Source organism: Musca autumnalis, unplaced genomic scaffold (assembly GCF_047663935.1).
Source record: "Musca autumnalis isolate F117 unplaced genomic scaffold, ASM4766393v1 scaffold_5, whole genome shotgun sequence".
Classification (NCBI taxonomy): domain Eukaryota; kingdom Metazoa; phylum Arthropoda; class Insecta; order Diptera; family Muscidae; genus Musca; species Musca autumnalis.
Window position 1 is genome coordinate 108,673,881 of NW_027412088.1, and position 14,170 is coordinate 108,688,050.

Genomic DNA, 14,170 nt, shown 5'->3' on the forward strand with positions numbered 1-14,170 from the left:
AGTACCAAATTACAACCAATTCGGTGGTAAAATGGGCCAAATATCTTAAAAATTCCTTAAAACGACGACGCGTCACGCGTCATTTTGTATGGGGGCTATACGAAAGCGTGGACCTACATAGCCCGCTTTCAATACCAAAAGTCCTACGTAAATATAACATATTTTCCCAAAATTTCATCAACCTACGTCAATCCGTTCGGACGCTAGAGTGATTTCCACAGACGGACAGACGGACAGACGGACGGACATGGCTATATCGATGTAGAATTGCACGCTGATCAAGAATATATATACTTTGTGGGGTCTACAATGATTATTTCGAGTAGTTACAAACGTAGTGACAAACTTAATATACCCCCATCCTATGGTGGAGGGTATAAAAAATTTAGAATCAAAATTTGTTAACAATGTGAAAAAAATATTAGATTTCTTTGGTACAATGCTATTTTTCATTGCATTCTCGTACTTTTTTAATGGTAATGTTAGAAAAATTGCTTCCCCATACAAATTTCTTAAAAAATAAGGAAACGAAAAAATGACGGAAATTGCAAAAACTGCAGCAAATCAACGTATCAACTATCTTATTTAGATGATAATGAACATGTTGCTAGTTTCTACTATGGCAAAATTGTATGGCAGAAAACAGGAGAATAGGGTGTTATTCGGCACTATTTTTATTTAAAGAGAAGTGTAAGTCTTGCTAGACTTCGGAGTACGGGAACGGGTTATATACACAATTAATACGATATATAGATAATTAATTTTACGATAATTTTTGAAATAAAGTTGTAAAGTTCTATATTTTCGTATATTTTTGATGACTAATTCAATTTGCAACAAATTGTTTTGAAAATTCATGTTCGATCAGCTGCGCATATGCATCTACCTTGATCATTGCGATATGTTTGAAATCAACAAAAAATAAGTGTAAACACCGGGATGTATTTCAGAATTTCGTGAAATCCAGTGGATTTTAGAGCGCAAGTGTAAACTTGGCATAAAGATGTTATAAAATGCAAGCCATTGCAAATATCGCAAAATAAATAAAATACATTGCTTATTCGTGTAAAACAAGAATATTAACTTTTTGTCTGTTCCAGTACTGCAAGAATCTACCAATTTGTACTATTTTTTTCGATAACATAAAGGAAAAAATGTTATCGTAGTAAAAAGTAGTAGCTTCTTGCAGGTTCTGGAACAGAGCATTTATTGCATTAACACAAATTATAAAAACTCTCCATTAAATTTGATCGTAACTAAGTTTACTTCCTCTACTCTGCTTTTTATGACATCGAAATTGATATTGCTTCATCATACAAATGGTTTTTAATTTTTCCTCCTACTTCAGTTCAGATTTCCAAAAAACTCCAACTACACTTCAAAAATAATTAGCGTCTCGTGAATTACAGCAATGTTCATAACTTTAGTTTGTATTTCTTTATTTTTTATAAAACAAATTCTTAGAATTTTAACACTCTTTCTTGTGTTCAGAAAAAAAGACTGCGACTGTAGGGATCAAAAAATTGGCTTGCTTGGCTAGGGATCTTTAAGCGAGTGCTTCCAAAATGTATCCAGCGCAGTGCATTTTCATAACTCCGTGTGGACTGCGTCGAAAGATGTATTGAAATCATAACTCTGCGTTGCACTACTTCCAAACTTTTTTGCTGGGTACGGTTACACTAGAGTTTTTGCCGGGTAAACCCACTTCGAGAGGATTTATTTGACTTTTGCGCTATGGTATTGACATTTTAAATCCAAACCCACTGGGTTAATCCGGTTAAGTGTAACCGGGGTATAAATGAGATTCTATCCACATTCTTAATCATGATACAATTAAATAGGTAGATGCCTCAGCCCAGCTGATCGAATCTAAAACGTCAAAAAAAAACTAGGAATTCGCCATGAAAAATCAAAACAAAAAACCATATGATTCGGTAAGTAAGAGATAGCATGTGAGACAACAAGAGACCATTTGGCGAAATTTTTGACATTTTACATTCCAAAAAATGTTGCTTTGTTGTAGCAATTAGCCGTTGTTTCTACCTATTTAATTGTACCATGTTCTTTATCCACAAAATAAAAGGGAATTTAAACTGAATTTAGGTATTTTAATATGGCAGTGCTGTAAAAGAGAGCCCGTATTCATGTAGGAGAGAGACACATGGTCTGTTCCAGTACTGCAAGAATCTACTAATTTTTACTATTTTTTCCGATAACATAAAAAAATGTTATCGTAGTAAAAATTAGTAGCTTCTTGCAGGTTCTGGAACAGAGCAACAATTTGCATTGCAAACATGGTACAATTACCAAGGTAGCTGCATCGGCGAATTGCTACAAAAAAGCAACTTTTTTTATCATGTAAACTGTCAAAATTTTCGCCAAATGGTCTCTTTTTGTCTCTTTTTATCGCTTGTGTTTGTCTATAAAGTGAACACATGCTATCTCTTACTTACCGAATCATACGGTTTTTTGTTTGGAATTTTCATGGCGAATTCCTAGTTTTTTTTTTACGTTTTAGATTCGATCAGCTGGGCTGAGGCATCTACCTTGGTAATTGTACCATGATTGCTAACAACAAAACAGTTGTTTAACAGGAAACAGCTGTTTCGTAAATGCAGAAACTGTCGTCTGTCAGGTTAAAATTAAATACACATCTTAATGCAAATTAACGTTGCCGTCTGTTTAGGGTATTAATTAAAAATATATAGTTTTTTTAACCATTTATTTTCACTTTTGTTATTGTTTGAGTACTTTTGTTGTTCTCCATCATACAACAACAAAATAAAACAGCTGCATTTTTCGGTAGTTTATGATAAGAAAGCAGAATCGCTTATATAGTATGGTGTTTTCGTGCGTTTTCACTTTTGTTATTGTTTGAGTACTTTTGTTGTTCTCCATCATACAACAACAAAATAAAACAGCTGCATTTTTCGGTAGTTTATGATAAGAAAGCAGAATCGCTTATATAGTATGGCGTTTTCGTGCGTTGTTTAGAATAAATGACTCAGTTATCGTCATTTATTTTTGTATGGTAAATGACGAAAAATTATGCTTGTGTTAGCAAATAAGAGACGAAACAGCCCTAAAACATGATTTTTGTTCTAATGTAAAAAGCTTATAAAATGTAATGCTACATTTACATTTACGAAATCCACTTGATTTCAACTGCCAATTCCATTGCTCAAACACAAATTGACAGTTGAAATCCATTTGATTTCGTAAATGTAACCTTTTTGTTCGGAATAAATAGTCGACATTTTGCAAATATCCTATATGTACTGTAGTTATCGACAAAATAATCGATTTTTTTACACAATCGATTTTTATGAAAAAGAATCGAGTAATCGATGCAAATGACATTTTTCATATTTCAATTGAACGAGAACTTGTCTAATTGGCAGAAAAGTTATATTTGTTCTACGGGATTTTTTTAACCCTTTTTGCCACGTTATTTACTGTATTAAACCGGTAGATATTAATAGATATTGATATTTGGAACTCCAGGTCAATATGAAAATTTACACAAATGAAGGGAATCCCTTTGGTCTAAAGCTTCAGCTTTTGGCCAAGTTCGCAAAACGTGAGGTGGTTGTAGAAAAAGTTAACCTAAATGGTACGTGTATTGAAAAGGGGAGTAATTTTACATTCTGTGCAGGGGGGAAGTGTTTACATTTTTCAATTAGGGCATATGGTGCGCGGCGTATTAATTGATGGAAATGGAAGAACATAGAACTTCTACTTCAACAAAATGATGAAATAAATTTATTACATTGCAGATGCGAATGCAAAGGACTTTCTTTTATTGCCAACATTCGAATTGGACAATGGCATCAAGTTGTTTTCCACAGATGCTGTTGCAAAATATCTCTTTCCTGATGAAGGATTACAGAGGGATGAGGTAAGATAATAATTCATTCTTTGAATGAAATATACTTTTTGTCTTTACCACTGACCTTGTCAAGGTTAAATTAATTTCTATCTCACATTAATTGCAGTGGCTGGAGTGGTCTACTACACTGTTGGCGCCTGCTTTGGTTCACAAAATGGGTGTAGGTCATCGTGCCAATCAGAACGCCTCACCTGTCCTCAATGCTCTTGTAAAGAAATTGGAAGATTGTTTATCGAAAACACCATTTCTTACTGGAGAAAAACTATCGGCTGCCGATATCTCTGTATGGTCACTGTTGGCTCCAGACGGTACGCTCAAGGGTGCTCAACAAATTGACAATCTTCTGGTGTGGTATAGAAAAATCAGTGCTATGCCCGAAGTGAAATCAGTTCTTGCATCTGAACCATTGAAAGATTTGACTTTCAATGCTTTGCAGAACTCAAATCGTTTTGGCGGTCTTTATCATGTTCCTTTGAAAGTGCCTGCTTCATCAGCAGATGCTGGTAAACTTTTGGCTGAAGCTGGATCTAATTTGGCTGATACACTGACAGAGGAGGAAATAGCGTCGGCTCGTAATAACTTTGTCTATAACAAACCTATTGAACGTCAAGAACCTCGTACAGTTCTTCCAAAGGCTGGTGAACGTAATGTGTTGATCACATCTGCATTGCCATATGTAAATAACGTACCGCATTTGGGTAACATTATTGGCTGTGTATTATCGGCTGATATTTTTGCAAGGTAAGAAGACGCCATGCCAATGTTGAAAACAAAGTCTATGGCTAGTTCCAACTCTGGGAATTGTTTTCGGTGTTTTGAAAGTCAGTAAATTTATTACAAAATAATTGCTGTATTATAATAGTCCATTACAACAATTGATTTCTCTTTTTATTTTCTTTTAGATATTCACGTTCAGTTGGTTACAATACATTGCTGATTTGCGGCACAGATGAATATGGCACTGCTACTGAAAACAAGGCCTTAGCGGAAGGCTTAACACCCCGTGAAATTTGTGACAAGTACTTCGAATTGCATAACGGTATTTATCGGTGGTTTGGCATCGGATTCGATTACTTTGGTCGCACAACTACTCAGGAACAGACAGAGTAAGACAAATGGATTTTGTGTTAAATCCTTTACTTAACCTGTATATTTTTACGTGTCTTCAGAATTGTCCAGGAGGCCTTTAAAGATGTCTATAACAACGGTTATATTCTGACCGAAAGTGTCGAGCAATTGTTGTGTCAGAAATGCGACAGATTTTTGGCAGATCGGTATGTTAGAACAAAAACCTTTCCCCAATGAAAATTCTCTAAACTTTTGCTTCTCCTATAGATTTGTTGAAGGCACATGTCCCCATCCCGGTTGTGGCTATGAAGATGCACGCGGTGATCAATGCGATAAATGTGGCAAATTAGTTAATGCCACAGAGTTGATTAGACCCCGTTGTAAAGTTTGTAATACTGCTCCTGTTATACGTTCTTCCGATCAACTTTTCCTCGATTTGACAAAAATCGAACCTAAATTGCGTGAATGGATTGAAAAATCTGAACAGGGTTGGACAAATAATGCTCGTGTCATTACCCGTTCATGGCTGCGTGAAGGTTTGAAACCTCGCTGTATTACACGTGATTTGAAATGGGGTATTCCAGTGCCACACAAAGGATTCGAGAACAAAGTATTCTATGTGTGGTTCGATGCGCCATTCGGTTATGTGTCGATGACAAAACGTTACACCAAAGAGTTCAAGCAATGGTGGCAGCCAGAAAAGGGTGTGGATGTAGAATATTTCCAATTCATGGCTAAAGACAATGTACCATTCCACTCGGTGGTATGGCCTAGTGCACTATTGGCTATAAACAAGGGTAATACTATGGTTTCACATATTATGGCAACAGAATATTTGAATTATGAAGACGGAAAGTTCAGTAAAAGCCGCGGTATTGGTGTCTTTGGTAATGATGCTCAGGTGGGTTAAACGATTTATGCTACAATTTCACCTAGCTTTAAGAAAGTAATGTGAGCCGCACAAAAAACTTATTTGCTTATTTATAAATATTTTTAGGATACGGGTATTCCTGCTGATGTATGGCGTTTCTACTTGGCTAGCGCCCGTCCTGAAGGCCAAGACTCAAGCTTTAGCTGGAATGACTTGGCAGCCCGCAACAACTCTGAACTTCTTAATAACTTGGGTAACTTTGTTAACCGAGCCCTAGTTTTCTGCGAAAAGAACTTCAACGGTACCGTGCCAGCTATGAATCTCACCAATGACGAAGAAGTTCTGTTGGCTCTAATAAATCGTGAATTGCGAGGCTACATTAGTTCTCTGGAGAAAGCTCGTTTACGTGATGGTATTCGTCACTTACTATCCATATCACGACATGGCAATGGCTACATGCAAAGTCAGCAACCTTGGGTATTGCTGAAAGGAACTGAAGAACAAAAGGCCAGAGCTGCAACAGTCATTGGTATTTGCGCAAATGTTGCATGCTGGTTGGCTAATCTTATATTCCCATATATGCCTTCCACTGCTCGCACTATGTTCGAACAGTTAAATACTAAGCAAACATTGCTTAATCCAGAGTAAGTTTACTCGTAACATTTTGCGATGAATAGATTTAAATATATTTTTTCCATTTTTAGGAAACCCTATGTTTCAATTTTACTTCAAGCTGGTCACAAGATTGGCAAACCTGCTCCGCTATTTGCCAAATTAGAACAGTCCTTCATTGAAGAAATGAAAAAGAAATATGCCGGCCCTCAAGTTACTGCTTCTTCGCCAGCCGCTGGCCAATCTGTTGCCGATTTGGAGAAGGCTGTTCAAGAGCAAGGCGAAAAACTGAGACAGTTGAAAACAACAACAAAAGACAAGGCAGTTTTACAACCAGAGATCGATAAACTTTTGGGTTTGAAGAAACAATTAGCCGATGCCCAGAGTAAACAAACTTCCACGGCTGGTAGTGAAAACAAACAGAATGGTGCTACCTCAGTTAAAGATTTGGAAGCTGCAGTTCAAGCACAAGGTGAAAAGGTGCGGCAACTCAAGGCCCAAACAAAAGACAAATCTGTGTGGCAACCAGAAGTTAACATACTTTTAGATTTAAAGAAACAATTGGCTGCAGCTCAATCAGGTGTTTCAACTCCTGCCACAACAACACCTGCACCTGCTACTGCAGTGGATGCCAATCAGGTCAAAGAACTTGAAGACAAAATAGCTAAACAAGTAAATACTTTTTAAATATCTTCCTCTTGAATTTTCAACAATTTCTTCTTTCAATTTCAATAGGGCGAAAAAGTACGTACTCTCAAGGCTGCTGGTGATGCCTCGGTATGGAAACCCGAGGTTGAAATCCTATTGGCTCTCAAGAAACAATTGTCTGCATTGACCGGTGCTCCCGATGCAAGTGCTCAAGGCAAAAATAAGAAAAAGAAATAAATGCATTTCCTAAGTAATTCGCTTAAAGATTTAAAGTCCATGTGTTCTTTATATACCTATAACCATATTTCGTTCGTTTTCACAATACCAAGTCATAACCCTACGTGTATAAGACAAGCCGATTTGAAGACTTAATTTCTCTGCATATGATTATTAAACATTACATTTGTATTCGTTGTTACAAATATCTAGTAATTTATTTATGTCTTTGTCTGTGAAATTCATTTAATTATAAACGATTTTCATACATTTTTATACATCATGATGATATTATCTTTTAATTTATTTCAAATCTTTTAATTTTTGAACTGCTCAATAAAAAATTTACATTATAAAAATAATTATTGCGGTTTATTGGGCATGTGTAATGGTTATACTTTGTCCTATATTATTGTTGAATTGAATGGACAATCGAACAAATGTGAGGTATCGTAAAAGCTTTAGAGGAAGTAAGGGCACGTGTAGAGTTGAGGTAAAATACGTTATTTTTAGGAATTGAGTGCGTACATAACCGGACTGAATTTATACCAGAGTGGTTTCCTTAAGAAGTTCAGATCATTGCCAGAAATTTGGAAGGTGTCGTTCATAGAAGGTGACACAATAATACCAACTGATGTCTTCATTTGCTGTCAAAAAAAAAAAAAAAAAAAAAAAAAAAAAATAAAGAATATCTGTGTACAATATCTTTAAGCTTCGCGGAGAATATTCAGGGGCCTAATTACGACATTCGATCGAGTACTTGCTCGTGAATGAAAAAATCGAACTATGAAAACCTATGCGTTCAATAAGGAACATTAAGAAGGTAGATGGTAAAAAATGTGTTTATTTTAAAGCAAAAACTAAAAAAACAAAATTATGAATGAAAAATGTAAATGTTTGTTGAAATCTTTTGTTCAATCCATATACTAATACTTTTGGGTAATAAATTCGGAATGAAGTTGTGCTAGAAAAGTGTAGGTACGAAATAATTTATTTTTGTAAAACTTTTTGATATTAGCTCTGTTCCTTTACGTGCAAGAATCTTTAAGTTTTACCACTTTTTCTCGAAAAGCGTTCCTTTACTTCAGACACCATGCAATTCATATGGGAGCAGTTTACAAATTTTGCTACTTTTGCCGGTTTAACCATTTTCAAAAGTAAAGGAACAGACCAATTGTTGTATGAAAGTGCTAATGCATCTACCTTAGTAAATATACGGTTGGTGGCGCGAATAGGTTTTCATAGTTCGATTTTTTATTCACGAGCAAATACTCGATCGAATCGAATGCAGAGGTGGAAGCGAGTCGATTTTCGGTCGGCGGCGCGGTTCATCGGCTCAAATCGGCTAAAAATCGCCGCCGTCAACTCGACTGGAGATGGCGCGCGCCGATATTTTTTAATCGATTCAACGGAAAAAACGCTGATTATCATTCTAGTTGTCAAAATGCATTACTGTGAATAAAATCACATACAAAACGTAAACGAGAAATCACAGTAATGCGTTATTTTTAACAAATTTTGACTTTTAGACTGATTTTGAGCAACTGATGTAACACCTTCTTACTCCGCCATGATTTACACGTACCAGCGCAACCAAAATGACTGCTGAGCAATAAAACTTATCCGATGTAGCCTAAACTTTATATATCGTAAAATTTCTTGCAAACATACCACAAGTTCCAAGAGTTCGCAAGGTACCTCATTCACAAAAGTTCAACATTTTTGCTTAAGTACATTTTAGAGACATGTCTAGGATCGCTTTTAAATATTTACAACGGCCGTGCGGCTCATATTACGACAGCATGATTTTTATGGCGTTTTAGCCCATGCTGACTGAGATAATTGCCCTGTATAAATCCAACTGCCACCATTTGTTCCTTTAAAATTTTAAAAGCAATAAAATGTTTAGATTCTTCGATAGTACAACAACAACATCAAGAGTATTTCCACTCCACGATCTCTCAAAACCCCACTTTTCTGTACGGCAAATTTTGTACTACAAAATATGCCAAAATTAGCCGCCAGTCGGTAAACTAGTCGGCGCGCCGCCGCTGATTGGCTACCGTATGAACTGCAGTGTTCGGAAACAAACAGTACCTTATCATAAGGTACCGTACATGTACACAAACACTAAAAAAAATTATAAAGTTAATGTACACGTACACAAACATTAAAAATCCATTTTAGTGTTTGTGTACGTGTACCCAACGAGATTCGAAAAGTTCGTTAAACACACATGTTTGGTACGCAACCTCCATCGTAATGTAACAACCACGTACCCAACCGAAAAGGTTGCGTACATCAGCGCGTACATTAAAAAACCACGTAGAGTACATCATAATGTACCTTTAGAAAGAAAGTGTTGGTAGGATACACTTACATTTGTTTGGTTAATAATGTATTAAAAATATTAATTTTAATTTTTGTGGAATATATACAAATGAAATACAAGTAAATATAAATGAATATGTATCTTCAATTAATTAGGACAATAAATGTCATAAATACTTATGCAAGAAGTTAGGAATGCCTAAACAAAACGTATCATTTGTATTGTGAAAACAGGTGGTTCATTTTCAAATTTCAGCAATGTCAAGAAAGCATTGAAGAACAGTTTCAAGTAAATTATTTTCAGTATCAACATCATCTTACAAAAAGAAATGCTACAACACCACAATAAGAATTACTTTTTGCTTTTTTGTGTTTTTCCTAATTATGAATTGCCAAGGACTGGTACCTAGGTGTGAAGGCAACATCCGTTCTTTGGGTCTGCTATATTTTTAAAGTTTGTTTCTAGGTAGAATTATCGGAATTTTGGTTGTGATAAGTTAGAAAGTCAGAATTAGGTAGAAATATTATTCCTCGCACACCAAAACCATAAAGTACCTGTCCCTTCTTTTTAACATCATAAAAATTATGAGTTAAAAAATTTTAAACCACAATATTGGTTTTTACCTTTCTTGTGTGTTGTAATAAATTATAAACATTACCACATGAATGATCTAGTTTTTGAGTTTGTCATACTCGTAGTCTTATTGCATAATTTATGGAAAATTTCGCGAAATCCCTTTGGAATAGTTGCAGGTAATTAAATTTTTTAAGAAAGTTAATTTTTTGCAAACTATATATGCAAAAGAACCCCCGCAGATGCTATTTAGTTCATTTTTAAACGTTAAGTGAAAATAATTATAAAAATGCCAAGACCAAAAAATGTTGTTCTTCGTGATATGTTCAGTACAAACGAATCAAATCAAACAGTGTGTAATTTACAAAATTGCGTCAACAATGTTTTAAATTGTCATTCCGCAAATTTAGAGCAGAATTTGAAAAATGTGCATCCCGATTTGTATGCGTACTATATTGATCAAAAGCGGGAAAACGTAAAAGAAAAAAGTGACATCAAAGTATAATTAAAACAACTGTGAGTCGTCCTTTACATATGGACGAAGATAAAGCCTTCAAAGTTCTTATAGAACCTATTTTAGTGTACGGATAACGGTAAATGAACATAACGTAATGGAACGAATTATCGCTTTCTCAAAAAATATTAAAACGGAAATCTCAAACGATCTTAAAGGGATATTATTTTCCCTTAAGATGGATGTCGCAACAAGGCTGGACTTAAGTCTGCTGGGTATTAATGTTCAATACATTAAACATGGTAAAATCGTTTTTAAAACTTTGGCTATAAAGGAACTTAGATCAAGTCACACTTCTGAATATTTAAAAACAGTTATATTGGATGTTCTAAAGGAATATGATGTTGATTTATGTAATATTTTAACGATTACAACCGAGAACGGATCAAATATGCTCAAAAAAAAAAACCCTGAACTCTGAAATGCAATTGTCGATAGTAATGATGCCGTGGATTTCGAAGAAGATGAAGATTATATCGATTGCCGAATAGCTATTGACACAATTGAATCAATTGATTTTAACATCTCATCCAACACAATTACTAGCATTCGTTGTGGTGCTCACACTCTCCAACCGTGTGTAAACGATGTTCTGAAACAGTCGGCAATAAAAGACAATGTCGATAAGATACGATTCGTGGTAAAAAAACTTAGAAGTAAAATGATTTTAAATTGTCTATGAAGTGAACTCTACAAAAAACCTATCATTGATTGTGCATCACGTTGGAATTTTCAACATATAAAATGATTGCAAGAATCTTGGAAATGAAGGAATTTATAAATACACTAAGCAAGGATTATCCTGATTTATTTCTTGAATCTGAAGAATGGTCTTTCGCAACTGAATTCTTGGGACTATTTAAACCTATTTACAATGCTACCGTTAAGTTACAAAGCGAACAATTGTGCTATAGTGAACTATACATTATTGTTATGGATATAACATTTCAAATTGACGCTTTACCGGATAGCAATATGAAAACCCTTCTCAAGGAGTCCTTGAAGATAAGGTATAACGGTAAATGAACATAACGTAATGGAACGAATTATCGCTTTCTCAAAAAATATTAAAACGGAAATCTCAAACGATCTTAAAGGGATATTATTTTCCCTTAAGATGGATGTCGCAACAAGGCTGGACTTAAGTATGCTGGGTATTAATGTTCAATACATTAAACATGGTAAAATCGTTTTTAAAACTTTGGCTATAAAGGAACTTAGATCAATTCACACACACAAAATTTTAGAAAATGAACTGTTTAACGCAGATGTGTTCTTGGATCCACGAATCAAAGTATACTTAACCTGCGAACAAAAACAAAGGGCTAAGAACTACAACAACAGTACACAATACAAGCCACTCAATATTAGAGGAAACTCCATCACCGAGCAGACCACATGCCGCCAAATCTTTTTCCGATTATCTGCAAATGATAGATCCTACCACAGAAATTCCGAGTTCATCTAATTTATACAATTTAGAAGCTGATTTTGCCACTTATGAGCGGCAATCAAGATTACCACTAAATGAAAATATAATAGCATTCTGGTACTCTCAGAAAACCATCATCAGTGAGATTGCTAATATTGTACAGGCAATACCGTCAACCCAAGTAAGCGAGGAACGCTTATTTTCTGCTATGAAATACATATTATCTGACCAGCGCAACCGCATGTCAGCAACAAATCTTGAACATACATATATTAATAGTAAAAGTCAATGGGGATTTCAATTATGAAAGTTGAGCTTTCTTCTGTTAAATTCTATTTTCTTTAGTATATAATCTGTTACATATGTTTTCACATGTTAATCTTTTATATATTCGTTAATTTTTTATAAAATAAATAAATGTTTTCATATTTACTGGTTAAATATAAATATATATACATTTGTATTTTATTTATACGATATTCACTCTTATTTTTATGGTTGTATTTTTCCTCATGCCATTCATATTTAGTATTTCTTTATAAACATCACTCAGGTGTACGCAACCTCTTCATAAACATCACTTAGGTGTACGCAACCTCTATTTGTTTTTTAGGGTACATAATGATGTACGCTACGTGGTTTCGGTTGGGTACGTGGTTGTTCCTTTACAATGGTGGTTGCGTACCAAACATGTACGCTATGAATATCGTTGGGTACATGTACACAAACGCTAAAATTTTTTTTAAAGTTTGTGTACATGTACGGTGCCTTATCGTAGTGTAACTTTTCATGCTAGGTACGCTACAAAACGTTATTGTACGGTACCTTAATGTAAGTTTTCGAACGCTGATGAACTGAGCGAGCGAGTCGAAAAACGGGGTCGGCTTCGTTGTCTGATCGAATGTCGTCATTAGCCCCCAGGCTAATTCCATTCCATTCCGGAATGGTTTCAATTCCGTAATTTCATTTCGATCGTTTTTGTTTTAGCTTCTTCAGATTCCGATCGATTTTGTAAAATCGGAAAACTTCATTATTTAGTATAAATATGAAATTAAATGTAAATTTGTTAACAAAACAACATTTTTAGAGTGTTTTACCCCCTGTTTTTGTAAAAAAAAATGTATGTTCTCACACGAAATGTCAAATTTTGTAGATCGATTTACTCGCCTTAGCGCAAATGTGGAACGCTGATTTTTGAATAAGGAATTCTTAACTATATATAGAGCCTGTCTACGAAGAATTAGATCTGTATGTCACTCCTTTCAAGAGTTATAGCGGGTACAATTTTTCCGAACATTTTTGGACTTTTGTGTTGGAGGTTCCCGAAGGAGTGGACCGATTGAGTACGTATTGGAACCTCATCTAAGTCTGGTAGGCGTTTCACGATGTGCAAAGTATGGACCAAATAGGTTACTCCCTTCAAGAGTTATTGTGCGCACAAATTTTCCGAACATTTTCGAACTTTTGTGGGGGAGGTTCCGGAAGGAGTGGACCGATATAGCCCATCTTCGAACTTAAACTAAGTTTGGGCAAAATATTACGAAAGCCAAACCTTGGAAAAATCGGCTCATCCGTTCGAGAGTTATCGTGCGCACCAGTCAGCCCGACAGACAGACAGACGGGCGGACATTGCTAAATCGACTCCAAATTGTCTGAAACACATTTCGACCAAACACTTTGGGGTCTAAAACCATTATTTCGATGAGGCACATTTTGCCCGTATGAAAGTTAATATACCCTCGTTAGCATAAATGCTGAGGGTATAAAAACAATCACCTTATTAATAACCTCTTAAGACAATATTTGTATACGTTTTGTTTAGCTTGAATCAATTGAAAATATATTGATTTCATATATACATACACGTACTTATAAATATATACTACATATGCATATGGTAAAACCATTTATATTCATACATATTTTGAATTATTGCCTTGGTTTATGAATTGTTAATTGTTTTGTTGCACTTAAAATGTTATTTTTTAACTTATGCTTGTTAAATATAGCAATAA

General features: G+C 35.0%; 1 protein-coding gene across 1 annotated transcript; it reads left to right on the plus strand.

Annotated features, from left to right (window-relative positions):
• Positions 1–3,338: 3,338 nt before the first annotated feature.
• On the plus strand, positions 3,339–7,663 carry MetRS (methionyl-tRNA synthetase 1). The gene is made up of 9 exons (XM_073957462.1): positions 3,339–3,613; positions 3,777–3,898; positions 3,996–4,630; positions 4,792–4,995; positions 5,059–5,163; positions 5,225–5,858; positions 5,955–6,472; positions 6,533–7,112; positions 7,176–7,663. Exons 1-9 carry the CDS (start codon positions 3,511–3,513, stop codon positions 7,323–7,325), a joined length of 3,051 nt encoding a protein of 1,016 aa, XP_073813563.1. The 5' UTR covers positions 3,339–3,510; the 3' UTR covers positions 7,326–7,663.
• Positions 7,664–14,170: the final 6,507 nt, after the last annotated feature.

Excerpts from the sequence above, each read along its gene's own strand:
- MetRS (XM_073957462.1), top strand. The coding sequence starts at position 3,511 with ATGAAAATTTACACAAATGAAGGGAATCCCTTTGGTCTAAAGCTTCAG. Across the intron at positions 4,996-5,058 it reads ACTACTCAGGAACAGACAGA|AATTGTCCAGGAGGCCTTTA; the intron begins GTAAGACAAATG and ends ACGTGTCTTCAG. Across the intron at positions 5,164-5,224 it reads GACAGATTTTTGGCAGATCG|ATTTGTTGAAGGCACATGTC; the intron begins GTATGTTAGAAC and ends CTTCTCCTATAG.